This window comes from Cariama cristata, unplaced genomic scaffold, assembly GCF_000690535.1.
Source record: "Cariama cristata isolate BGI_N322 unplaced genomic scaffold, ASM69053v1 scaffold21470, whole genome shotgun sequence".
Taxonomy (NCBI): Eukaryota; Metazoa; Chordata; class Aves; order Cariamiformes; family Cariamidae; genus Cariama; species Cariama cristata.
The window spans coordinates 1-27,460 of NW_009596638.1; the positions used below are offsets into that span (position 1 = coordinate 1).

Consider the following 27,460-nt stretch of genomic DNA (forward strand, 5'->3'; position numbering starts at 1 on the left):
CTGTTTCCGCCATGTTGGGGAGGTCAGGTATCCTCTCAGGGCACGGTGCCGGGCGGGAGCTGTTGCTCATCTCAGGAGGGGGGAAAGGGCGCAGAAATGGAGAAAGAGAAGGGCAAAAGCATCCGAGGCCGACCAGTGTCACTACCCCATCAGTCTGAGGGACCCTGCTCAGGAGCATGCAGGGAGGTTGAGTGCCTCTCACCTCACTCTGACCAAGCTACACACTTTTAGGGACATTTATGAGGAGAAAGAGGTGTCTTTCCCAGCCACCTGCCACCCCACCGTACACGTTTTCCTCATCCCTCTCATCGCTGCCAAGTTACAGTCGTTCAACTGGCACCCGTCAAGCGGGCTGGAGCTTTGCCACTGCTTTCAGCAGAAAAAAACAGGATCAGGATCTGGGTCCTCGGGATATTTGCTGGGGAAGGAGGTTCCTTGCATACTTCGCAGCCTAAAAAGACAAAACCAAGCATCGACTTGAAAATTTATTTTGGCAAGGCGGTGATGTACAGTAATTGCTTTTTCCTGCTGCCGCCTATAAAGAAAGTAATGAAAGTGGCTGAAATACTGTGGCGTAATGTCAGAATTTAATTAAAGATTATGAAAAAGTAGTGATGAATGTGTGCAGGTTGTCTGTGCATCACCGTTTTTATGATCGACACATGATACCGGAGTGGTGGAAACTGCACGGTCCCTCAGGAGTGGGACCTGCAGCAAGTGGGAGCTGGAGGGGGCTCCGGGAGGGCTCAGCAGGGACCCCCACCGCTTGCTACCTTGGGGCTGGAGATGCTAAACTGTGTCTTTATGACATAAAAACTTCTTTAGGGACACCCCTCCTTTCATGCTTACTTTGCTGCCGTGCTCTTCTTGTTTAGGGCACCAGACAAACCTTGCCTCACTCTTCCTGATTTATGCAAGAAAGCAGCAACAAGATTCTGAGATTTGTTAATCTGGTTAGCAACAACAAATATACACTTAGTAGAGGCCAGGGAGCCCATTAAAAGAGCATACTCAGTTCCGATGGGAAGTGTGAATGTGCTAAGCCAAGCCTCCCCTGCTTACTAACTGGAAAGCACAACTGACAGCTAATAATTTGGAGCGGTGTCTAATGTAAATACAGAATTAGAACATGCTCTTAGTACACAATTTCTGTAAGCTCACAGCTTTCAATTTGGAGAAGCTCTGCCTATACGTGCAGATGCATGCTGGCATCTAAGCCAGAGCTGATACAAGCCCATGAATTAAGTGAACTCCCCTTACTTTCGAGAAAAAGAACTACAGCAAAAACCCCAAACCCATCCTTTCAACTTCTCGTGTTTCTGGAGGTCAGGGAAGTTACGCCAGGACAGAGTTTGGCCCAGCAGCCTTATTGCATGACCTTCAGAGTGGAGAACATGGCAGTGGTGTTCAAGAACTGGAGGGCTGGGGAAAAGCTGTGATTCCTTTGCAGAAGGGAGGTTGATGGTGCCGATGCTCAGCGGCAATAAATGCCTATTCTTTGTGGAGAGAAATCCACGATCCTTCTCCCTTCCTCCCTAGCAAGACAACCCTTGGGGGCATCTCTGCCTTTCCTGGAAGGTACCTGGACACCATGAAGAAGGCAGAAGGAGAAGACAACCTTCTGTCTCTCAGACATGACAGAGCCTATATCCCCATGGACAATCACCTGTTTGTTCCCATCACCCTGCCCACAGTGCCGATGATGAGGCTGATCATAAATTTTCTGCTTTTTGCAGCCCCTTTGTCATCCCCACAGCTCTGGGCAACAGCAAAGGCTGCCGGGGGGAGCACAGACCTGCTGATGCTGCAGATGGGCTGTGATACTCAGAGATGCTTGACTGTGAAAAGCCAGTTTCCCAGCCCACAGTGTAGATCTCGAATATCTTGGCTGTAAATATCCTGAGCTGGTTGTGGGAAGATGGGATAGCGAGGAGAGGACACCTTCCCTGGTAGCCCAGAAGGTGCCTTAGGCCTGCTGGCAGTGACTCAGATATCGAATGGGAAGAGCAGGCGTGCTGTGCCGTCTGCTTCTCCTCTTGAAGTATCAAGATGGGGCTGGTGTAAGCAGAGGGGTAGAAATAGATCTGCACCATCTTCTTAAGGTGCCTGAAGAGGGGAGCGTGCAGCACCCCGAAAAGCACGGGCAGCAGATGAACCCTTCCACCTCTGACTGAGGGGCTGCTGGAAAAAACCCACCATCCCACCCCCTCTTCTTATCCCATGGCATTTGGACGACAGTCCTGCATATGTCACCAGGGGAAGTGTCAAATCTTACTTGGGAGCCGACTGTGCCAATTTAACACCCTGTCACTCAGAGCCACGGCACAGGTGTGACCCAAGAACACCGCTTCTCGTCCTCCCGATCGTATGTCATGTCCTTAGCCTGCTGAGCTTCTTATTAGGTTAGAAAGTCAGTGCTGATTTCATTCTTTTCTCTCCTCCTCCTCCTCCTCCTCCTTTCCCTGCGTCTTTTCCCCAACTGTTTGGCTGCTCGTCCTGCCACGAAACTCTTGTTAGGTTTCTAGAGCAGCAAGATTTTCCTACCTGCTTGCAGGCACGGACGTTGGTGCTACTGGCTGCCAAAGAAGCCTTCCAGGACACTCGGAATACAGATCTGTCCTGCAACTTGGAGACCATTTTGCTTCTTAACAAGAGATACAGTCCTGACAGTGGGAGTCATGCCTGGGAAGATGGTTGGGATCCATCCATCTTCTCCTTCCAGCAGAAGAGTATCTGCTTCTTTCCCACTACTCAGACCCCTGAGGGTGGAAGGAAGTTACTTCCAAAAGCTGAAGGTCCCCTTGTACTTTGGTGCATATTTGGACAGCACAGTTGCTGCTGCAGGACAAGACAGGGGGTTCATATGGTTGCTGTCACAACCAGTCATACATCCCTGTGCTCATTTATAGCTAGGTCAACTGGGAAGAGCCATTGACAGAACTGATGGCCAGGGTAAAAGCAGGCCTTCGCTGCTGCAGCTTGTCTGGGTCAAAATGTAAGAGCAGAGGGAGGTATCCCTGCAAAGTCACATTGGTGGATCTCCCTGTGGAAATTCCGCAGCATCAGCTGCACCATCACCCTGGTGGGAAATGGTCCAGGAAGCAAATCCAAGAGGCTCCGGCTCACTTTCTTTTTTGCTGTCACTGGGAAACTTTCCTTCCTAGATGGCACAGGGGATCTGTCAGCCTGGAAAACCGCTTGGGTGAGAGAGCTGTGCAAAAGAGCATGTTAGAGAGACAACTCTGACCTGCAGCAGAGCTTATGGGTTTTAGGAGCCGTTTGCCCCTCAAGGGGAAATTCTCCTTGTTCTCCAGGACTTTCAGAAGTAGCAAGTCAACATGCCCCCTTTGAAGCAAACGGTCTTGTCTCTGATCTTGCTGAACGCTGCTGTAAATGCGGTGCAGCGCCTCCGGTGATTTCCATGCCAGATCTTCCATGGATATCACGCCACTGCAGACTGATTTGCACTGGCTGAGCTCTTATAGCCCAGCAATACATGCAGTTGCTTTCACTTTCAGCCTAATGGAATACATTATTTTCTATCTTCCTCCTGCTCAGATTCATTTATAGTGATTTCATAGCTCAACCTGCCTCAGTGATAATCTCTGCAAACTTTGAGTTACACTGAGCTGATCAGTCCATGGACTAGGAGGGTGCCTTTGAATCAAATGTTAAAGCTGGAATCCACTCCGTGCTGGATGTTACATTATACATTGGGAGATTTTTTTTCTCCTAAGGGATGGCTTGCAGCAGAGAGCATACTGAAGAGTGTTGTTCTAGCACAAACACAGCTATTTAAATGAGCCACAGTGAGAACAGAATTTGTGTTAGGTTGGGAGGATAAAATTGGATTGAAATTGGATATACTCACATATATACCATTGATCTCATCCGTCCTTACTTTACATATGTTGGATTTCCTGCTGCCAATATAGAGGAGCAGCTCTAAAATAAGCTAAAGGCATGTAAATGGAGAGCAGTATGTTCAAGTGGAATTACGATTTCACCTCTAGGTTTGTTTGAGAGGCAGAAATAAGGCCCGAGCTCTGCGTTGTTCCACACACGCTGTGCCTGTTCACATCATAGCTATGGGAGAGGTGCTCCTCACAATGTTATTTAGATTTATATCGCCTGGGTGAGTAAGGGGTGGGTAAGGGCACAGGTAGGAACTGCAGATCAGGGCTCCTGCTTTCTCCTAGCAGTGTGGGAGAGGGTGCCCTCCCGCATTCAGAGCAGGGAGCCTGGTTAGGGTCCCCCGGGTCCCCCAGCCGACACTCCTCATCCTACGCTTGTGTCACCAGTTTGGCTAGGAGATCCGGTAAATATTTGCCTCCGTTTCCCTCCTTGCCAAAAGGGTGGGCTAAAACTTACTAGTTCAGGAAGATTTATTACGCAGGCTTTGCAACGTGCTCTGCACTTCTCAGAAGGACGGTGATGTTCTCTAGAACTGGAAACCCTTCCTCTCTTCGAGGAGAACTGGAAACCCTTCCTTTCTTCAAGACATGGTTTAGTGGGTTTAGCGGGCATGGTGGCATTGGGTGTACGGTTGGACTTGATGATCTTTGAGGTCTCTTCCAACCATAATGATTCTATGATTCTTTATTCCCACACTTGCTGCTTGCCATCTGGCTGAGAGGCATACAGAAAAGAAGACACAAATCCTCCATTTAATTATACTGCGCATTTTATTATCTCACCTCAGATTTTTTTGTTAATCTCTTTTACAGATTTCGTTTACATAAGTGGAGTCTTTTAACTTCAGCAAGCTACATCACTTTCTCTTTTGATTCTCCAGATATCAGTCAGCTAGAAAGAAAAGAGAGGAAAGAACAAGTGTTCTTAAATTTTTCATTGGGTCTTTCCTATTTTTTAAATATTGTTTCGTCCTCCTCAGCTCCCCAACTTAAATGCTAGAAGGCAAACTGCACAGCCAAAGCAGGATAACAACTCCCACAGGGACAGCGGAGCCCCGCTTATTTGGGACATTTAAGCCCAGATAAGACAAAGGTCCAGAGATAACACTAGTGAGACCCATTCCACCACCCCTCAAGTCTACAGGCAGGAATAGCTGCATAATGTAGTGCCCCTAGATATTTTCTGATGCAATTCCCATACACTAAGAGCAAAGCCCAGGGCTGGATTTCTTAGCACTCAATAACTTGATTTGCAGCTAATTCTAGCTGTAATTAAGTGTTAGTGTTAAGCCCCTGTGCAGGAAGCAAGGTGTTCAGAGCTGACTGCAGGTGCTGAGCTGCCTCGCGGGTGTAGTTTGCGTTATAAGCTCTGTTGGGAATTGCACCCTGAAGACTGAGGACTTTTTGGGAAGAGGAGTAGGGAAGTGGGAAGTGGGGCCAAGGAGAGCTGCTGGGAAGAGTTGCAATGCTGCTAACAGTCAATATCAGCTCTAGGGCACAGACAGCACCCTAAGAGAGTGAATAACCTTCCCAGAAGAAGAGGGTGTACATGAGAGCGGGTGGGGTATCCGAGGTCTCAGTTAAGTGAGCAAACACGAGACGAAAGCCCTTCTGAGGAATATAAATATCTCCGTGGTGATGAGCTGCTGAGAGGAGGGAAAGGCAGAATAGCCAAGGCAGAAATCGACCTCCTGACAGTACCGTCTGGGGTGTCCTGTAACATCTCCACTAGCAGTTTCTCTAGGACATCTTGGTATTTTTCCAGCTGCCTTGGAGTGAGCTGCATCCCAGCTCCGACGGGAACAGCTAGCTGTGGAAGAAGCCAGAAAAGTCAGAAGGAAAAGCTGAGGAGAGCAGAGGGAGGTAGGTTGGGGTGCTTTGACCCCGCTTTGGTCAAGTCGGTAGAGGGTCTAGGGCTGATTTGAAGCAGAGAGGATGATCCTTATATGGGGAAAAGCAACATTTTGGTCAATGAAATCTTGTGCTGTTCAGAGTGCCAAAGTTTTCATGCATTGGATCATCTATGGGCTGACTCAGAAACACAGATAAAGGTACCTCCTGGCAACAGAGACTGTAAGGAAGAAGATAATTTCTGAACTTTATAATCCTCCACTATCTCACACCTTGACCCTCCAAGTCATCAGCTTTACTGATGCTGGTGAAGCACCCTGCCTTAGTAAAGGCTGAGGATGAGACATCATCCTGCCTCCACACTGGCTGCCTTTGAGCCAGCTGTGGCTCAGATGTACCCGAAGTAAATAGAGTTGTTCCGGTCATGGCTGGAGGCACAGGAGGGCTTGTGGTTGCAGCGGGGAGGGGTGTTAGACCCTGGGATGTGCTGGTTATTTGATGCTTTGAACCGCGAATCCTTGCTGTTTAAATCCTATTGTTGATTCTTGGTGCACCACGTTTGTGAGAGTAGTTGTACTTTAACCTGTTTCTTGGCCAAATTCCAGTCTACCTAGTCCTGCTGCCTGTCCCGCTCAGTCTCTCCCGCAGTTTGGGGTGGACCTACACATTCCTTTTGCTGGCAAAGAGAATGGCCAAGCTCACCACAGGAGCAGCTACACAGACAGGGCAAAGAGTTCCCTGTGTTCAAGCGGAAAAGCACAATTTTCAGACTTGACTAACCAGGTAAGGACGCCTTTGAGGGCTTAGACTGGCACTTAAATCCCTAAAATTGGCAATTTTCTAATCTGTATACAGACTTTGCGGGGGGGGGGCGGCTGTATGGGCCCAAGTTTATAAATAGGGTCTTGCCAGTGCAGAGGACTGTGAGATCGGAGGTGACACTGGGCAGCTAATCTGGAGCTGGGTGTAAAAGTGACAAGTTAAACCCAGAGCTGAAGCAGAGCTGCAAATTCCTGCCTTGCAGTTGGCTGGTATTCACTGAATGGCAAAGAAAGACCTCATGTTGTTTCTGTCTTCCTAAGGGAGAAGCCAGCTGGGTCTGAGGGGTGACCAGGCTGCTGAATGTCCAAGATAATTTTTATAGGGTGGAGGTAAAACCTTTCTCTGATGCAGCCTTGCTCAGTTGCCTGGCAGGACTGGAAGGAAATGGGTGGTATTCCTTTATATTGACCGTGAGCTCCCTGGTAACCGCTACTGTCTCCTCAGGCAGCACCACCAAACACTCCTCTGTAGCCAGGCCCTGTGGGCTGACTCTTGGGCTACTTGTCCTCCTGTGTGTCCTCGTGGGCTTCTTAGAGTGGCATGGTTCAACGCACCTGGATAGTCTTGACCTTGTTGACATCTGCACCGGATTGCTCAGAGAAGGCTTCCTCTTCCAGCTGCTGCAGCGAGGTCAGGGATTTCTTCTGCTCTCCATTGTTCCTCTCCTTTTCCTGCAATGTAGAGAGCAAACGGGGTGGTGATGCTGAAAAAAGGGTACCACACCTGCTCTGCACCATATCAACAGTGTGATGCCCAGCAGCCAGGAGCCTGTGGAGTTGGGCACAAAACCAGAGGGACTGGAGATCTAACCACTGCCTGGAGCCAATGCAGCATCCTTCCCCAAGGCCACAGCTTGTTGGGAAGGGACCCATCAGCTGTGGTCAGCATGGCCTTGGGGACTGTAATTCTGACATGCAGCAGAAGCCGCAATGTTGAGTGTAAGGTTGGGTTACAGGATTGCATGTAAAGATCTGTACCAAACATGACACTCTTAGATGACTCCTTTGATCTGTGCGAGGTAACACTGTCAGCAGGCTACCAGCCAAGTGTACTGACCTTACAGAGCCCAGTCCTGGTTCTGTAGCAACAGCAATGAAGTTTAATGCACAGCCTCATTGCAAATGGAGAGCTCTGTGCACATGTTATGTATCACCAGCCTTTCTTGCAAGTCTGTAATGTCAGTCCTTTCCCATTTATGGGGCTAAACTTGGCTTCAGGACCTCCCTGAAAGAGAAAACCCAAATATCCCAACCCAAAAGGAAAAGCCAAAAAACCCAAAACCCAACTCAAAGTTGCTTTGGGATATGACAGACACCACAGGACATGTAAAATGCAGTGAAGGCTGTGCTCAGTGTCAGACCAACTGCTTGCTATGCACTTGCTTTGATTTAAAGGTGTGCTCCGAGGAGGAGAGGCAGACGTTGGTCAACTGATTTCACCTACGTAGCTACAAGAGTTGTGATGTATGAAAAATTGATCTGGGGACGGCGCATGGGTCCCATCATCTTCCTCAAGGAGTTGAAGGATGACTGTACTCCCCACAAAAAGCAATTGCTATCCAGCAAGCAGATAGGTGTTGGAAACAAGATTTCTCCCCAGTATCAGTGGGTTGTGTCAGGCAGGGGAAGCTCGCTTTGGCTGTGTTTAAGAAGATGCAGTCTCTGAGGCAGCCTGCCTGACACCTTTCAACACTATTAGTTTCACATCAAAAGAAAAAACATTCTCATCTCTGCACATCCCGGAGGTGACAACCATCTGGAGGATGGTTAATTATTTGTTACAGCAAAAAGACCCATCAGTATGGGGATGGGAGGCTGCATCTTCTCTGTAAAAGTTACAGCCACTAGCATGGAAGAAAGAAAAACAAGACCCACTAACTGCAGATGATAACCCACGCAGGTCTTTTAGTTCTTATGTAAAGGAGTCCAGGCTCTTGCTTTCTAGTCTCACATCTCAAAAGTTGTCTCTGCCCTCTCCCATCGCCCTTCACTTTGGGACGAGTGAGGGACTGTCAGTACCATGGTATCTCCTGTTTGAACAGAAGGGGCAGATGGTGGGGATGACAGTGGCACGGTGTGCACTGGCAGAGCTTGGGGGATGAGGGAAGAAGAAACTGGTTCATTCAGGGCTCCAGCCCCTGCAGTACGTTTCTTGGGGGTTACCTGCATTTTTTGGAAGTCGCTCCGGGTGAAAAAGGGCATGAAGCCTTCGGTCTGTTCAGCCAGCATAGACAGCACGTACACCAAGAGCAAACTGGCCACCACCTTCTTTGAAACCATCATGAGAGTCTGAACGATGCAGGAAAGAAGATATCAGGGTGATAGCGGAGAGGGTCATTTGACAAGAAATCCCTTTGTCTTTTCATCAGCTGCAATCTAATTTATCTGCCAGCTAACTAGAGGTATATTTACTCTTCCAGTTGCTCCTGAGCTGAGAATAGAAGTGTCTTGACTGACAATTCGCCTCTCAAACCTTCTTCTGTAAACAGATTTGTTCTTGAGCAATATCTCCAGAGATTTCAAGCCCAGCCCTTCAGCACTGTTAAAGACTCCCTCTGTTCTGCAAGCTTTAGCCCTCCAGCTGTACTGGTTTAAGACCCACACACATCCAGAGCAAAATGCTCCCATCAATCCCACTGACAGCAAGGGAGACAGGGATGCTGTAAGAGAGAAAAACCTTAAGATAGCTGTTTTGTTAAATTTTGTTTTCATATTCCTCACTCCTGAAAACTTTCCTTGATGGACTGAATCTTTTAATAAACCTCCCTGGGTCCAAGAGACCTGGGAAGGGCATATGCCAGCCCGGCTCCATATAAAGGGCTTTAAAAACTAGTATACTTTAAAAAGTATACTACTATAAGGTATACTAGTATGCTTTAAGAACTAGTATACTTTCCTAGTATAAAGGGCTTTAAAAACTACCTTCTGAAGTGATTTAACAGCGACTTCACGTCAGAGGAGGACTTACGTAAACATTAAATGTTCTCTTTAAATATTAAAATATTCTCTCTGGACAAATTTAATGAAGTCTGGTCCCACAGCTTAACTGCTCTACCTGATTGGCGCCTGATCCTTAATTAGTTTCAGAAACCTCTTGGTTTGGACGTTATTGAAAAGACATTGTTAGGTCAAATTTGACCCCTAAATTAGATTTCCCATAAATATCAGCTAGTATTGAACCGAAGGCTAGTGGAAGTTAATTAATATTCCTTTCCCGTAGCACTTGCCAGTCACATCCCTCCGCTGTGTGCCAGGCCAGGGGAGGGCTGGCGGTGAGCGAAGGTGGCTGGAGCCCCTCTCCTCTCCCTTGGCACTGTCTAGGGCAGCACCGGTGCCTTCTCCCCCCTACCCACCCATGCTAGGTCATCAAAGTTATCAACTGCGCTGGGACATCGCCCTGGGTGACCCAGCCAGAGGTACCTTTTACTGCAGTGATCGAAAGAGGATTTCTCAGGCTCTCCCCTTGTAATACAACGTGTTGATAGGCATACGTGCTGATAACATGGTGTTATCTCAGTAGCATCAATCTTTTGTGCCTTTTCATTTATTCTATCACCGTAATAAAATATAGCCATATACAAACAAACCAACCTAGTCACCTCCTTCATCTCTTATTGACTATCCCTTTGTGAATTGATTCGCTCCCGCTTCCCCCGGAGAAATACTCCCACACATTAGTCCAGTCAGAAAATGTTGTTTCTGAATGTCCCTTCCTTATTTTGTAAGCAGGACATGTTTTTCAGACCTGAGATCTCTAGCTCAGTGCCTCTCCAGGCAGATACGTACTTTGCTGTTAGTGAATTTGCTTCCAAGCTACAAAGAGAAAGCACAAAGCAGGAGGATCCCAAGTTCAGCATCAGCACAACAAAGTACTGCGGTCGCGTGGGGCTAGGTGCAGCTTTGCCCAGCTCTGCTTATGCCTGCATGAAATGGGGTGCAATGCCAATTTGGGGGCAGGAGGGGTGAACATCCATGTGGTACTGGAGTGAGTGCAGTGAGAAGACAGTACATTTACCTACCGAGCTGTCTTCCAAAGAAATCAAATCGTTACTGTCAATAGGAACTGTCTGTGACTCATTTTCTGTCTGTTCGAAGCAGTTCCCCCAGTACAGAGGGCACCCAGGGCTCCCTGCGCCTCTGCAGCATGCTTCGATGTCTGCCAAGTGCTCACGACAAGCAGGGAGGCAGGAGCCGCTGGAATTGATGCTCCTATGATGGGGGGGGTGAGCAGAAAGCACCTTTCCCCTTGTTTAAGCGTCGATTTTGTTCCCTCCTCCTTGTCAGAGCTCTCTCTACTGAAGCCAACACATGTGGGTAACACCAGCACCTATCTGAGCACCCATGAAGTACCCACCCCACCAAGCTCACAAGTGGGAGCAGAGACCAAGGACCTACCTGGTGAGCACAGCCACGGGATGCCAGAGGTCAGATCTCTTCTGGCTCCTGTTCGCGCCGGGATGCTCCTGCTGCCTTTCCCCCCGTTATATACCTGTACAGGCACCGGCGCGCAAGCACTTACCTGCGCAGGTGCCCACGCTTCCAGCAGAGCTGACGAACGGCTACCTGGCCTGCATGGAAACGGCTTTGCCAGACAGGGAACTTTGTTATCTGCATTGGATTTTTTTAGGAGTTTCTCGTTGCCAGGAAGATCCCCTTTCCTCCCTCCCCAGGCTTCTGTCTTTAGGCTGGCAACTGTTCCCAGTGGGTCCCACAGCTGGGCAGGCCCCCTAAGGCAAAGCTCTTGCTGCCTCAGTTTCCCCATCTATAAGGTGGAGAAATTTCTCTCTCCCAGCTTGTCTTTTTAGATCGTGAGCCCTCCAGAATAAAGCTCTTATGATGTGAGTGTACCAGCAGTAAAATAATGCCTATGTCTTAATTATATTTCAACTGTAATGGGGACAAATCACAGCAATAACAATGTTGCCACAAAATAAGCATAATGCAGAATGAAGTTTGACCCACCAGCATTAGACAAAGCATAGATTTAAGGTAATAAATCCCCTGGCAGGATCTAGAGCTAAATATCGAAATAGTAAATAAAACTATACATGCTAAATCTATCACCAGAGCGCTTTATCAACTGAGCAGACAAGTGGGGAGATACCAAAGCGGTCCAGGGGATTTATCTGCCCATTTTGAGTCTTCATGTGGCCCCTTTTACCATCACAATGGAGCATCTTTCAGTCCTGGACACACTCATCCCCCTCAGGGACACAAAACTGTCCACTGACATCTCTCTCCGGACAAATGAGGTGCAGAAGAAGCAAGTGATCTTTGCTCTCCCAAGACCATTAGATAGACGCTGATGCTGGAGGGTTTGGGATCAGGCCAGAAACATCCTGGTGCTTCTCACAGACGGGTGGCTACAGGCGAGGAAACCTGAGAGCAACCAGGCGAGATGCAAGAGAAAAAAATGAGCTGAGGAAACAATTAAATCCTCTTGCATCAAATGGCTTTATGGGGTATTATAACAGGGGTGTGCAGCAGCATAAAAAAAATGGCTGGTTGAAAGCTGAGCACTGACAGCATTTGCTGGAGACAGGGGAAAAGAGCTGTTGCTCAAGCCTGTAAAATGACTTTTCTCACCTAGCTCCATCGCAGCGTGTCAATACGACGTGTACACACTGCACTGCACGTTGGTCCTCACAGGGGACTTGCTGCTGTCACTACAGTCAATAACGCTCGATTTCGGCCAAACCCCTCCTTAGAAAATGTGACAATCACTAAGATGCTTCCCAGATCCCTGTGCATTTACTGCAGCTTATCACCAGGCAATGAAGCGGCCCAAGCTATAAAACTTCCAGAGAGATCAACATAGTTTTTCTCCCTGGGACCGTGTGCATGTGTGTAGATGAAAAGGATGCTACACAACAGGTGATTTTTAATTTTTTTGCCCCCTCCCCTTGCTAAAAAATTTGCACAAAGCCCATTTGACACTGGTTCTCATTTTAATTGACTTTTCCAGTGTTTTTTGCATGGTTATGATGGATGCAGCTGACGAGTCAGCAGATGGTGTTGGGAAGTGACAAATTAATTACCAAGAAAGGTCACTTTTTCAAAGCACTAAACTTTCCCATGTCTTGTCCCCTTCTACCTCAAAAATGTGGCTGGCTGGCAGGTTTCCCATCCATCTGCGACAAAGCTATCTGCCTTGGAAAGGACAACCTTTAAAATAAAAAGGGAAGATGAAAATTAATCATATCTGTATTAGCTGAATGCTGTCTGCCAGCTTCACCTCTTAATTATGCAAGAGTACTCAAAAAGGAAAGGAAACGGAGAGCTGAAAATAAGGGACCTGAGCGCAAGGCATCTCCAGTGGAAGCACCGGAGCAGGTGGGAGCAACAGGCACCTTTTTGCTCTAGGTTTGCCCAGCCCATAAAAGCAGCTTTATCCTCATTGCCAATGCAAAATGAGGATAAATGAAAATAAAAATCACAGCTGGAAATCTCACTCCCTAGCATTATAATGCAAAAAAATCTATCCTGCTGCAGTCCCTGTAACAATTCACAATCTGCAGCCCCCCCTGAAACTCTCCTTGTTTTATGAAGCAAAATTGCAGCAGAGGTTAGAAGCTTAACAAAAATACAATGTGCAAAATGGAGTTGCTTGCAGTTCTGCTTGTACCTAAAGTTAAACATTTGCCATAATTGGGAGTAATTTTAACAGGAAACTGGCGGTAGTAGTAAAGCCCATCAAGCCGTGTATCAATTGCAATGTCAAGGAATCAAGGGAAAACGAGCGCCCTGTGCCAGCGACACTGAGCATTTGTCTCCATGTCCTGTACTTTTCCCTCCAAGTCGCTCTGTGCTCGGGGTATTTTGGCAAGCAGGTTGCATAAAAAACAGGAGACAGAAGCCAATATGAGTCTGAAGCTGAATTTCAGCCCTAGGCTAACGCAGTGGGTGGAGAGCACGTGGGGGGAGAGTGTGAAGGACTGAAATCCCGCACTGCTGCTCCACCTGGCTCTTGGTCAGGCATTGGGGTATCCCCCAGCAAAGCTTCCAAGTTCGGGGTGAACATCAGAGCCATAGCACTGCCCCCGACAGCCACTGTGGACCAAGTCACCCTCTCTTCCCCCATATCCGACAACCTCCTTGGATCGGATGCGGCTGGCACGTATGAGAAGAGAGGACATGGCTTTATGCATGTCCAGTTTGCCCTCACAGCCCCACCAGACCCGCAGCAGCCATCAGGCTTAGAAAAAATGTGTCCCAGTTCCCCTTCCTGATGTTCACAGGAATCTCTAACTCACCCTGCTCACATTAAATTATTTTTGCTTGGAGTCGGATGGGTCAAAAACCTGGCGCATGCTCTGCTGAACTGAACGTCTGCAGTCACACAGCTGAAGTCGACGTGGGTAAGGAGTTCATTTTAGGCTCCCTGCTTTGGAAGCAGGAGCCAAAAGCTCTTTCTCACAGCCCAGGCACCATCCTCCAGCTGCTGTCTCTGCATGGACGCGTTACAGATTTAGCAAGCGCTGCCGTCTGTGGCTGCCGAACACTCCTAATGAATAAAGCACCAGTGGCAAGTTTTAATGCAGTTTTCAAAATATTAACGCTAGATAAATATTTGAAGAATCACAGGCTTAAAACACATGTTAATTTGCAGCATAAATATTTTAAGGGCACAGACTTCCCCCCCCCCCCATCCCCATGCTTGCCTGGCACCCACTTCAATTTCTCCCCACTGCTCGGCGGTGTAATTCACAGTAATTCACGGCTGCACAGCCGGGCTGGGCGAGAATCGATAGCAAGGATTTAACTCCTGCTGACTCCCAAAAACAGTTCACCCTCCTGGTTCTAGCAGCAAATAATGATCTCTTAGATTAATAGGGAATTTGCCTCACGTTGTTTCCCTCTTCTCCCACTCTGCCTGGTTCCTACAGCCTGGTTTCTCTTCTTGCTGCCGGCAGTGAGCTGCGGATAAGGTGCAGGTCAGACACGGGGAAGGAGTTGAAGGTTTGGATGTGCAGCAGAGGGCAGGGAGCATCCCACCGCTCGCCTTTCAGAGGCAGCGCTCTGTTTTACCTACAAATGCAATGCTCTGTACCTCTTCAGCATCAACATCTCCAAGAGATCCCAGACGGAGCAGCATCTTTGCAGCAGACCGATTTCCAGCAGGATTGCACCGATTTACATCCTCAGCTGTTCACTGAGCTCCTCTGGGTCTGCAACGCACCTACAAGAGCTTCCCACAGGCATTTAAAACCTGACCAATGAATGCTGTACCCCGTAATGCCAAAGTCTCTCTGGAGACCAGACCTGAAGTGACCTGAAGTGGACACCCCAAAATTGGGGACACCTGGAAATTGTGCCTACTGCCTCAGTTTCTTGATGGAAGGACAAAGGAAAGAGAAAAACGTGTTTCTGGACATAGCCTGGATGGATTTAACTTCTCTACCAGTGCTGGAGGAGAAAGGCACTGCATAGGACAAAATGTCCTACTCCATAATAATCATCTTCCATCAGAATTAAAAACAAACAAAACAAAACACCCTTTTTTTATAAAGCAGATTTCTGTGCTTATGAAAACTAAACTTTTGAGAGTCTCAAACAAGGAAAAAAAATAAACAAGAGAAAAATGCTTCCTTGCTTTGTTTTTCTTCATTTTTGGTCACTCCTTTGCCATTCTCTCCCCAGTCTGAAACAAGTGAAGAGAAAAAGGAGAGGAGGTGTGAAAACAAGTTGGGATGCATTTCATCTGTTTCCATTTTGGTTTTCAAATCCAAACCACGGGGTTTTCACTTGAAGGCTCAGGAATATTTTTAGGAACAGTAGAAAGATGCAGGTCCATGGGCTGTGAGGGGCTGGCTCATCCCTCGTGGGTGGCTGCTCTTCTCCCTTTGCACCCTGTGGCCCCGGCATCCCGGGATGCTGCAGACACAGGGCTTGGCTGGTGGTGACCCAGGGGCACGTGAGGTGCCACGGCCAGCGATGGGAGACCCTGTCTGCGTCTGACAATTCGAGTCCTGGACTGAGGCTCTGAGGCAGGGAAATCACTTAGCATTTCAGAAAAAGAGCTCCCTACCCCACTCACAGGCAATATTTATTAGATTTGATGAAAGAGCAATTTAGCCCTTACACACACCAGGCACCCACTGACCTTTTATTTTCTTATTACCTCCTTTTACCCCCCCTACTGTTCCCATATCAAACAACAATATATCATGTTAAGCATAGCACGACGAAACACTAAGGCACCAAGAAGTGCCTTAAATCGCTGCTTTGCAGGGCCACTTGCACCGTCAAATCAGCAGGAGGACGACGTATGATATTCTTGCACATACACGGGATGCAAAATTCAGTCCTGTGGTCACCGTTGCAGATGAAGTTTGCAGGTAAAGCCCCATCTCACCGCAGAAGGCAGCTGGTTTTTTGCCGGGAAGGAAAAGGGAGGCAGGAGCAGTCAGGATCTAACCGCCAGCATTTGCAGTTGTTGTCCATGGAGATTATCCATCCATGGGAGAACTGTAGCATGAAGAGGCATTGCTGTGCTCAATGCTGCGAGCTCCCAAGAGATTTCCTGATACAGTGGACTGGATTATGCTGGATGCCCAGGATTTATCAGCGCTTTCCATGGAGAGTCGCCCTTCTCATCCCAGAAACCCTCAGCAGTTAATAGCAGTTTATCTGCAACAGGGGAGAAGAGTTTGCTGCTGCTTTATCTCCTTTCAGGCTTTCAAGGCACCAATTCATTCTGCAAGGCAACAAGGAAACAGAGTCAGATGCCTTCAGGGCGAAAAAGACAGCGCACATGGCAAGTCCGTGTGCTCACCGTTGAGTGTTTCTCATGGGAGAAACCTGATGATCACCAAAACAGCGGCACATCCATCCCGGTTGGGACATGGGGCCAGGAAAAGCAAATGGAAAACTTTGACAGCAGCACAAAGATTTGCAGAGATATTTGGGCCTGTCCAGGCAAGTCTGATTCCCGCACAGAACTCAAATTTGATAAAATACCCGTTTAATCCATGGATATTTTGCTTAGGTGATGAATAGCAACCTCAGCAAAAGCCTCTCAACCACAGAGGCTTTAGAGAGCTAAACAGTAAAGACTGGGAATTAAGGAGAATAAATATTAATGAAAGGAGTGGAAAAAAATCAATTGTTTTTCCAGACAATCCTGCCATTGCATTGCTCATCTCTGCGGGGCGGTTGCCTTTACCCCTTCTGTCGTGCCATGCGGGGTGTCGGAGCTCCCGGCCAGGACCACGTGCTCGGAGGGTTCGTGCGGAGCTGCAATCGCTGCCCGAGCAATGCGGATGCTGGAGGGAGCACACATTGCATGTGGGAAGGAAAGAGAGGCAGCAAACGGGAAGGGAACAGGAACTGCAAAAGAAAAGGGTGGTTGTACCAATGTGGGATTCAACGTGCAACAGGAATTGGTGCAAACCCCTCCACTGGTTTCAGTGGCTGCAGGTCAAGCCCCAAGCAGCACAGCCCAGAGCCAGCATCGTTACGTAAAGGGATGGGGAGAAGCCCAGGGATGGGCTGGATGGAAGAAATGAATCCAATTACAGGATGAAGGGCAAAGGGAGAGAAAGGACACATTTGGTCTGAAGCAAATCCCTAGAAGGCTTTACAGCAGGGACAGCAAGAAGAGGACAAAAATGAATGGCAGTGCAGGACACCCAGCCACTGCCAAGAGGAATAGGGGCCTCAAAATGGGGCAAAAGGCAGGGGATGGGGCTCTTCAGCTGGCTGAGAGCATGGCCAGGGCAGTGACATGAGGGATTCTTCCCAGGACACCCGAAGTACCACCAGGACATGGCTTTTCTGGGAGCTGGAACACCAGGTTGGCTGTTCATGACCCCACAGGGACACCGGAGCAAGGAGCCAGCCCAGCCAGGCACCAGAGAACAGCCCTGCTGGAAAGCAGAAAACAAGCAAGCAAACCCCAAATTTCCTCTGTACTGTTTCCCAGAAAATTATAACCCAGCTGGCCATATCACAGCAGTCTCCAGGCTTCCACAGAGAAAACCAAGGGCTCTGCACTAGAAATGAAAAAAAAAAAATTTGACCCAGTTACGACAAAACGAAACAGCATGTATAAAGCATCTCTGCAGAGGGCTACAAACATCCACAGTAAGGCCCTCAGGAATAACAGGGTTCAACTTCAAATGAGATTTACAAATTAAAAAGAAAAGAGCTGGATTATTTCTATTTGCCTAAACCCCCTTTTCTGACCGCTCAGCCGTTCTCAAAGCCGGGCCACAGCACGCGCTGCTGGACACTTCAGAATGAAGGTGGTGATGCTATGCTCTTGCATCCCTCCGGAATTAAATGAAAGCCTTTCTTTTGCCTCTCTGACTTTGCAGTTAAGCACCTGCCACCAGTTGGGCAAAGCAGAGCTTGTAGAGAAGAGCTGGACACAGGCCTCTGACTCCCAGCTCTCCCCGTTAACTCCTGCCTAACACCTACCTGGCTCAAAAAAAGCCCATAAACCAGATCAAAATCCAGCAAGGGACTGATGGCAGTTTGCAAGACAGGAAGATCTCACAGGAGCGGAGAGCATCTTCTCCCTTGCGTTGGCCATCACCCTCGTCGGAGGATGGCTTGCTCCCTTGCACAGCTGGTAACATACAGAGAAATGTGCTTGGGTTGCTTGGATTTGCTGGGCTGTGCCGGCTGCTCATCCCGTGGTGCTGCGGGGCCGGTGAGGCTGTCTTGCAAACCTGCCTACTCTGCTACAGCCCTGGTTTATCACTTAGTTAAAAGTGTTGACAGCACCACACGGAGTAGTGCAGGTTCACAGCTGAGCTGGGATTGCTCAGCTCCTTGGCAAGAAAATGACAGGTCCCAAAGATTTTCTATCATCTCTCCAAGGAAATCCTACGGTGCTTGTAGAGATGTTACCTGGATCAGCAGCAGGAGGAAAAGCCTGGGAGGTGGCAGGGGCCTGCTTGCTTGCAAATACCATGCATATGAGATGAGGTTGGCAGTGGTGAAGCTCTCCCCACTTCCCAGCTGCCTTCTGGCCCTGGTTTATCCACCCCCTGGGAAGCTGTGATGGTGGGGAGAGCCCGGAGAAGGAGCTGTGATGGAGAACCTGCACAGAAAACAGGAGCTGGGGTTCCTCCTGCCCCAGCCTTGTGGGTGCAGCCCTTTGGGGGCTGCGAGCAAGGCAGGACACAGGCTCCTGCGCACCCTTATTTTCTGGGACAGAAGCAAGAGCATCGTACAAAGAACCTTCCTCTGCACCACCAGATCCTTGTCCTGGATGGATGCGACCATGCAAGCCCAGAGGAGCGGCAGGCAGCCAGCCCCGGCGTTGTGGCTGTAGGGCACGGCTCCCTCCTCGGAGCCGCCAGCCATGGCTGAATTAATCCCTGCTGGGGGAGGAGCGGCCCACCGAACCAAATTGTAAATACATCTGTGTCCTCCTTCTCCCTGCCACACATTTAAATCTATTTGATCCACTCTAATGGATTGATCTACAAGTTTGTGCACACACATCCTGCTTTGGAGCGGACGGCTGGCAGCGCCTTGCCCATCACGACCTGTCAGCTCTGCTCAGCCTCACCTCCGCCGGGGAACGAATCCAATTACAGGATAAAGGGTTTTCTTCCCCTCCATATGGTCTCTATAACGCTCCAGCTTTAGCTTTCTTTAACCCCTTTCCTGGCGAGGGAGCTCACAAGCCCAGCGTAAGCGGCTCAGCGCAGTGGCCACGCGTGGCTGCTATCTGATATGGGGAAACGAGGTCTTCCCAGGGCAGCCGGGAGTACCGGGAGGCACCGCAATATTTGTACCTTCTTCCCTCTTCTTCTGCCCACCAGGGAGGAACGAGCCTCTCCAGAAGGGAGATTGAGGGCAGCACATTACGAAACTAGCCAGAAGCACAAAAACCAGCTCGGCACCATTTTGTGTTCAGTGCTGGTGCTCATGGCCAAAGTTCAGGGTCCTGTGCATTAGTCCATCACCAGAATTTAGGCACAGATGTTTGTTTCATGACTGATTTCTTTTGCATTTCTCTACACCTTGCTCTGCAAGTCCTTCCCTGTGTGCCCTTGGGCCAGTCGCTCCTGTGCCTTTGCCCAAGCAGCCAAGAGCATCTTTGCACAAAGGTACCACAAAGGGCTCCCAGCTGCCACCGCTCCGGGAAACCCACCTTCCTCAGCACGTCTGCGTGGTTTGCTCTGCCTGTCGCTCGAGCCCAGTGAATCAACCGTATCAGCTCAGTGCAAGTTAGTTATTTGATTATAATTACCATTTCTTGCTTTACACAGGACATGAAAGCGCAGAGCAGCTCAGGGCTCCATCACGCAATGTGCTGACAAACAATGAGTAAGAGACAATCTCATCTCAAAGAGCTTAGCAAAGCAGAAAAAAGAAAAAACCTGCAAGAGGGAAGAAAACCCTTCGTTTTCTTAAGGACAAACACAAAGAAAGCAAGCATCTCGTCTCACATTAAACAGGGCCTGAATTTTGCCATTGCCTCCTTTGTCGTACAGTCAGCATAGAAAACAACTGAGCGCTCTCTGGGAGACAGCCCATAAAGTTCCCCTGCTAAGAGACACCAAATTAAAGCCATCACTTTCCATTTCTGCGACAGAGATGTAAAGGGAACCGAGGTTGCATTCAGGACACGTCCTGGAGGAGCTAGCTATCCTCTCCGGTGTCATTTTCCTACGCTGAGTTTATTCGAGGCCTTCGGCATTGCACCTGTCACTGACCGGCAGAGAGCTCTAAATCCACCAGCCTCCGGTTATCTACCAAAACACCGGCCTCGGCTTGCAGGGGGAGAAAGCCAAGTTCATGGGGGCAGCTGGGAAGGGACAGCCCCCTGTGAGCATGACCGAGGTGACTGGGGCTTACCTGCTCCATATTCGGCTCCCAAAAAGGGGAAAGGTCCTGGTCCAGATCTAGTTGAAGGTCAGATGAAAGTCCTCTTGGTTCAGTTGTTGGCAGTCCTCTGTATGAAAGGTTTCTGGGTACCACACGTGAAGGCAAATCTGCACCACACCTTAGCTGAAAGAGTGAGCGAAGAGGGTTCACCGATCAAGGAAAAAAAAAATCTCTGGGCAAAAAATACTGCTGATCCTTTCCCCCACCACCCAAACCAGACTGTCGTTTCACCTCTTCTCCCCATGGCTGTGCCTCGTTTGCACAACTCTTTACTCTTTAGAAGATGGGACACCACGAAGATGTGGCAGGAAGTTTCACAGAGATGGGAGGTGAAAATTGCTTTCCAGGAGATGCAAATTAACTTTCCCATGAGATAACTGTGTTCGTATACAAAACCTTGGAGAAACACCAGCGCTTTCAGATGCTGCTGGCACTGACAGCAAGGTCCAAGTCTTTTGAAGGCGGACCATCATAGTGAAGTCTTTTAGCTGAAAAGAGTTACTTTCTACGTGGAAGTTGGGAGGGACACACCGGAATTGAGATGCACATCTGTTTATGTGTATTAGCAGTTCTGGGTTCTCCTTTAATATTCAACTAATTCTGCAAAAATGTGCCCAACTTTTGTACACCCAGAAGCCTGACTATGGCCAGGAGAGGCACGAAATACCTCCAGGGAAAGCTTCATGAGAAGTAAGGCCATGGGACTTCTCCACAAGAAACTCTTCCCCTCAAGGAAGACCTAGACTGGGACTTTCATGACTGATGGTTTCACAGGACATGCAGTGAGGTACTTTTGAGAGGCACCGACATCCCATAGGGAGTCCTTGTCCCAGGGCACCTCAGGCTGATGTGACCCACTTACTCTCACCATGTCCTAGTTCTGCTCCTCTTGGATCTCTGCAGACAGATCAGTGGGTCAGCAATTAGGACATCATTCATCCCACCCACAGCCCTTAGCCTTCCGCTCCTGTTATCTAGCTCTGAGACACTCCAGTCTTGCAGAAGACCTCATTCATCCAGCAAGACAGCATTGACTTTTTCCATCCACTTTGTCTTGGCGGAGGGCAGTGGTGAGAAAGAGGCTAACAGCTTACGACATTAGCAGATCAGGGCCATTAACGCCATCAGATGTCAGAGATTAATGGCAGAGCTTCACTAATGCGCCTTAGGCAGGTCTGGAGAAGGAACACCCATGACCCAGAAGGAAGAAATGGGGAAAGAGCTTGGGTGAGATGGAGGATTGGTGCTCCAACCTGGCACCAACCCTGCTGAGAAGGGTTTCAGTCCCATGTGTGCTCGGATGGGGATTCCACACCCCATACTGAGTGCTAAGAGATTGGGAGGAGCTTCTGTCCATCCCGCTTGCTCTCCCAGTGTGGCTACAGGCTGGTGCTGGTCTCTGCAGTATCTCTGGAGGGAATTCAGGACATCAGCATTGATGAGGCTTTACCCTCCCACTCCTGGGGCGATCAGGCGCTGCTTTTCCAGCAACTAGGGGCACTTTGTCAGGCTCGTTTTAGAGCTGTGGCTAAGGACCCTCCCTAAACCCTGCCAATCCTTGCAAAGCTGCAACCCAGATTAGCGTCCCACTTGCTGGGATGGGGAGGAGGCTCAGGTGGGAAACGCTCCCCAGCAGCTCCCTGGGAGACAAGGAGTCAGCAGGGCTGATTGTGCTGCGTCCATCCCTGCAGGATGGTGTACTCCTCCTGTCCCACCGGAGTCCTTGGAGATCAGCTGAATGATATAGATCCTTTAGCCCAGAGAGGAGGGAAGGCAGAAGAGGAAATTCAGTCGTTTGCACTCTAGCTCAACCTGGCTGTGTGATTCAGGGTGTAATACAGCCAAGAGACCCACCTCCAAAATGCTGTGTTTACCAAGATCGCAGCCTTTGGGATGGGAAGCGGTTTCCCCTTCTGCCTTTGCCCTGCTCCGTGCACAGAGGTGGCCTTTGGCCATGTTAGCAGAGCCAGGTTTTGCTCTGTGATGAGGACATGTACCCATATCAGGCAGCACCCACAGTGAACCAGGCACCCAAAGCACAGAGCAACCAAACAGCCAGAGCCAAGCCAACGGCTCAGACCCGCAGAGTTCCCCCAGCGACCCTCCCCAAGGTCAGTGGGGCAGAGCTGGGCACTCCCCAGTCCCCAAACACTCCTGTGGAGCCCTCCAGCCATCCAGGGACACCCCAAAGGCTATGACCCACCGTGGGTCAGAGCACAGACCCGTTTCCCCATCAATTGCCCAAAGCAGCTGCTCCCCCACTCACCACTGCTCCTCCTACCTTCGCCCCCTCTTCCAAAGGGCTCCCCACCCCATCCCTTCCTTCCCCCAACTCCTTAAACAATATTAAACACTTAATGGCAATTAATACGCTTTAATGCAGGTTTTGGGGCCAACTGGCTGCTTAGAGGGTGCTTAAACCATCAGCCCCTCTCAATCCCGTTGCCCTTGTCATACAAAGTTAGCCGAGCCCCTAATCCAGCCTCCCCCCGCGCTCCCTCGAGGAGGCCGAAGGGTATAAAACCTCCCCTGGCCCACGGGCACTGCCAGCCCTTGACGCGGAGCCGGGGCAGCGCACCACCTCCTGTCCCCTCGGGATTTACTGTTGTTATTAATTAATTTATTTTTTTGATTTGGGGGGAGAAATCCTTTAGTTGGGTATTTTTTCACATTGGGGGGGTAGGGCTTCCCTCTTTTTTTTTTTTTTTAATTGCGGTTGAAGCAAACTTAATTACAAAACCAGAGCATTTGATTTTTAACAAACCCTTAAACGCAAAGCAGCTGCCATAACGTTGGCAGGATGAATGGGACGGAAGGTATCAATTTTTACGTGCCTATGTCCAACAAGACAGGGGTGGTGCGAAGCCCCTTCGAGTACCCCCAGTACTACCTAGCTGAGCCCTGGAAATACCGCATCGTGTGTTGCTACATCTTCTTCCTCATCTCCACTGGTTTGCCCATCAACCTCCTCACCCTCCTGGTTACCTTCAAACACAAGAAGCTCCGGCAGCCACTCAACTACATCTTGGTCAACTTGGCGGTGGCTGACCTCTTCATGGCCTGTTTTGGCTTCACAGTCACCTTCTACACTGCCTGGAACGGCTACTTCGTCTTCGGCCCCGTTGGCTGTGCCGTGGAGGGCTTCTTTGCCACGCTGGGAGGTAAGGGCTGTGGGGTGGGAGCTTGGGTCTTGCTTCTTCAGGGCTTTGGGAGGCCAATTCCTCCCCTTCGTCTTGCTATCAGGACCGCTGTGATGCACGCAGCATCCCTTCCATGCAGAAAGCCATCCCGCATGCTGCTGCGGTGTCGCAGCTCGTTGCATGGGGCAGAGCTCGCCATGCAAGGCACTGCTTCCCTGTGGCTTAAAGACGGGGATGAAAACAGAGATTTATGCAGGTTTGATCTTGATACTGAGAAGCATCCATCTCCTGACTAGCTAGGCAGCCGCAAGGAAATAAACCCCGGGAAGGGATCCTTGTGTGCAGGATCAAACCTGAGGTCATCTGGCCACACTGGTCAGCATGCATTCAGGGGATCTCAAGCCGAGGTTGCATGGCTATCAGAGACCTGCTGGGGATGACCCCATCATGTCCTTGAACCAATGTCAAACATCTCTGCCAAAAGGCTTCCCTTTTTGGGAAAAGGTGAAGCATTGAGGAGGGTTCAGAGGGGGATGAGACATCACTTGGGAGAGGGACCACTTGGGAGAGGGACCCCACAGAAGAGGTAGGGGTATGGAGAGGAGGACTTCAAGACAAGGAGAGAGGTCACAGCTTATCTAGAAGCAAAGGGAAGACGCAGCAGCTCTTAACCAGAGGAGAAGAGCAGCAGTGCGGAGGGGAAGGAGGATTCAGGGATGCACAGAGCTGGAGAAACCAGGCCCAGGCTTTGCAGCAGTTGCTCAGCTCTGTCCTAGTTGTACTCAATTTGGGTGCCCTTGGGAGCTTCCTTATTTCATTTCTCAGGGACATGAGAGCCGCTAACGCTTCACCCTGCAGAAAGCCCCCGTGCAAAACAGGGAAAATTCATTTTGCACCCCATGCCCACGCAGCCAGCCGGGCCCACACGACACCTCGTGATGGATCTGACAACCGCTAATCCTCGCTGTAGAGATCCATAACCACCGCAAGGACTTCACTTTTTTTCCCCCTAAATGGGGCGATTTCCTGCAATAATGCTGATCTGAAAAAAAAAAAAAGATAAAAAAAGAAGATAGATATTCTGCCAGGCAAAAGCAAAGCTAGATGTCCTGATCCAAGCCAAGGACCGAGCAAGGGCTTGGTCTTGGGGTCCGAGGGTCGTAGGGGTCTGCACCGTTTCTGACCAAGTGAGCCCGTGGGCTTTTGGGCAGCATTATTTGCCCTTCTGATGTTTGTATCTGGCAAAGAACAAGGAGGCTCCTGTTCACAGGGAAGGAAGTTTGGTGGGAAGCAGGCACTGAGTGAGCAGCAGGTCTCCAGCAAATCCTAGCACAGGGTGTAGTTATCAGCAGATTATCACAGCTGGGGGCATTAGCAGGCTTACAGAACCGACTAAACACTCCCAATCCCCTGAAGTTTAATTATCCCTTATAAATACATGTGCACGCATGCCCACCCACACAGCCTCCCCCGTACACCTCCCCCTGATCCAGCACTGGCGGAAGACTCATGAAATACACATTTAAAGACATCAACAGGTTTGGACACATCTGGCATCTTTGCCGGAAATTGTGCTTCCTCATGCCCAGGTGGAATTCGCCCCCTTGATTTTTAAATTATTAAAAAAAACCCCGTAACGATCCCCTCCTCTGTCACCAGCATCCCGCTGCGGCACAGACGCTCCCCTCGGCTCCCAGACCTTTCACGTGTTACAGCCGGGAGATTCTCAGTTATTGAGTAGGGTGCTGGTTATCCCCTGCTGATCCCCAACTCCTCGGTTTCCTCTGATCTTCGCTGCAACCACGAGACCATGAAGGGAAGACCAAGCCCAGAGGAGCTCTTACCACCACCGTACGCTCTCTCTTTCTCTCCATCCCGCAGGCCAAGTCGCCCTGTGGTCCCTGGTCGTCTTGGCCATAGAGCGCTACATCGTCGTCTGCAAACCCATGGGAAACTTCCGCTTCTCTGCAACCCACGCCATGATGGGCATCGCTTTTACCTGGATAATGGCCTTTTCCTGTGCTGCTCCACCCCTCTTTGGCTGGTCCAGGTGAGTCAAAGGATGCTCAGCAGCAGCCCCAGCTGCTGTGCAAACACCCCGGACATGAAACTCCCTGGGCTCCAGCTGAGTGAGGCACCGAGGTGAGTCAGAACAGAAATGGGACCTCAGCTGTCGGTCTCACGATGGCTCCGTGCCCCCTAACCAAAGGCAGCCACAGGCTCAGCATCTCCAGCTGCAATAGCCCTTCATGCTCCCTTTATGTTCTGTGGAGAGAGAAGGGCTTCAGTAGCGCTGTGAAGAGCCCATTTCTCTCTGCAGACCATAAAAAGCATTTGGACGACCAGGCCAGCAGGCAAGGCTGCTTAAGGGAGGCAAACCTGGCCTTGCTGATGTGCTACCACCCCAGCATTGCTCCGGAGAGCCCTGCAGCACCTTTCCCAGCACCCCTGCCCCACTCTCCCTGCTTCTGGCACCGCAGCACATCGTGGCTCCCCCCAACAAATGCCCTGCTCAGACACTGCAGCCCCTCAGTCCCCTTCCCTGCGCCTGCCCACCGACCAGCACCGTGCAGCTGCACACTGCGACTTGCCTCTGTGTGGGGCGAGGGACAGAGCCCGAGGGATGATAGAGCGAAGGCTCAGGATTTGGGGATGGGAACAGGCAATGCTGGCTGGTCAAGCCACAGGCTGCTCACCAGCCACAGGCTGCTCACTAGGCTCCAGCGAGTGTGTCCTCCGGGCAGCTGAAGCCCATGGCTGGCTCTTGCACGCACCCACAGCCCTGGCCAGGGGCCGATGGAGCAGCCAAAGGCAACCCGGAGTGTGAGGGAGGAGCTGAGGAGTTGGAGGTGATTTCTCTAATGCTGCAGCTCCAACCCCTCCTGACACCCCACTGCAGAGCTGCCCTGTGGGGTCATAGCAAGCCCCCACCAGCCCTTTGGGATATGCAGGAGGTCGTTTTGAGGCAGCAAAGTCCCTTTACCACCCACCTGTGATGGGGCATAGCCAGATGGTCCCTCTCCAGCCTTGAACTGGGATCCCTGCCCAGGCAGCCTGTCCTTGGCTCCGAAGCAGACCTGAGCTGTACCCCTTTGAGCCAGGGCCCCTCCAGACACAGGCTGTGCATCCCTCCACCCTACGCAGCAGTAGGAACGAAGCCCTGGAGACCTTGGACCCACCAAGCTGGCAGCTCTCATCCCTGCTCGGCATCCCTCCATCCGCAGAGGGAGAGCAGGTGTCTCCTGGCAGGCAAGTGCTCAGCCATGTAGGAAGGAAATAAATAGCCCGTTCCCCGTGGGAGAGAGCGAGTGTCACAACAAACTGATGCTACGTGCCCAAGTGCAACACGTCGGCACGGCTCGTGCCAGCCCCGAGGGAGCCCTGTGCTGCAGAGCCAGCGAGGCTGGGCACACAGGGTGCAGAGGAGAAGCCGGGGAGCAGCTCACCCAAAACACACATGCCACTCTTCGAGCATCCCCCATCCTTGGGGAATTCGGTCCCTAGGTTGAGCCCCTCCTGTTGCCACCAGGGATGGTCCTGATGAAGATCCTAACTTTTCTCACTGGCAGATATATGCCGGAGGGGATGCAGTGTTCCTGCGGCCCTGACTACTACACCCACAACCCCGACTACCACAACGAGTCTTACGTCCTCTACATGTTTGTCATCCACTTCATCATCCCGGTCGTGGTCATTTTCTTCTCCTATGGGCGCCTCATTTGCAAAGTCCGAGAGGTAACGTCAGGAGGGGATGAATGGGGACAGGGTGGGCAGCTCGGGCAGGAGAAGGGAGGTGGTCTGGGGGTGGAAAGCTGCGGGGTGCCCCTTATCACCCCTCTGCCTGCAGGCAGCTGCCCAGCAGCAGGAATCGGCCACGAACCCGCAG

The 27,460-nt window shown here is 50.2% G+C and overlaps 2 protein-coding genes across 2 annotated transcripts in view; one reads left to right on the forward strand and one right to left on the reverse strand.

Moving 5' to 3' along the window:
- Window positions 1-5,615: 5,615 nt before the first annotated feature.
- MLN (motilin) lies at window positions 5,616-8,866 on the reverse strand (the record flags this gene model as incomplete). Its single annotated transcript, XM_009706999.1, has 3 exons — window positions 8,750-8,866; window positions 7,142-7,258; window positions 5,616-5,724 (listed from the first exon to the last, which is right to left on the reverse strand). Coding segments are annotated over exons 1-3 (343 nt in total), but the record flags the coding sequence as incomplete, so codon positions are not given.
- A 14,368-nt stretch (window positions 8,867-23,234) lies between these two features.
- The window catches only part of LOC104166886 (green-sensitive opsin-like), a 4,789-nt gene continuing 563 nt past the window's right edge, over window positions 23,235-27,460 (forward strand). The window contains 4 exon segments of the mRNA XM_009706987.1: window positions 23,235-23,595; window positions 25,456-25,624; window positions 27,144-27,309; window positions 27,422-27,460. The exon segment at window positions 27,422-27,460 is cut by the window's right edge and continues 15 nt beyond it. Coding sequence (XP_009705289.1) covers window positions 23,235-23,595; window positions 25,456-25,624; window positions 27,144-27,309; window positions 27,422-27,460 — 735 coding nt within the window.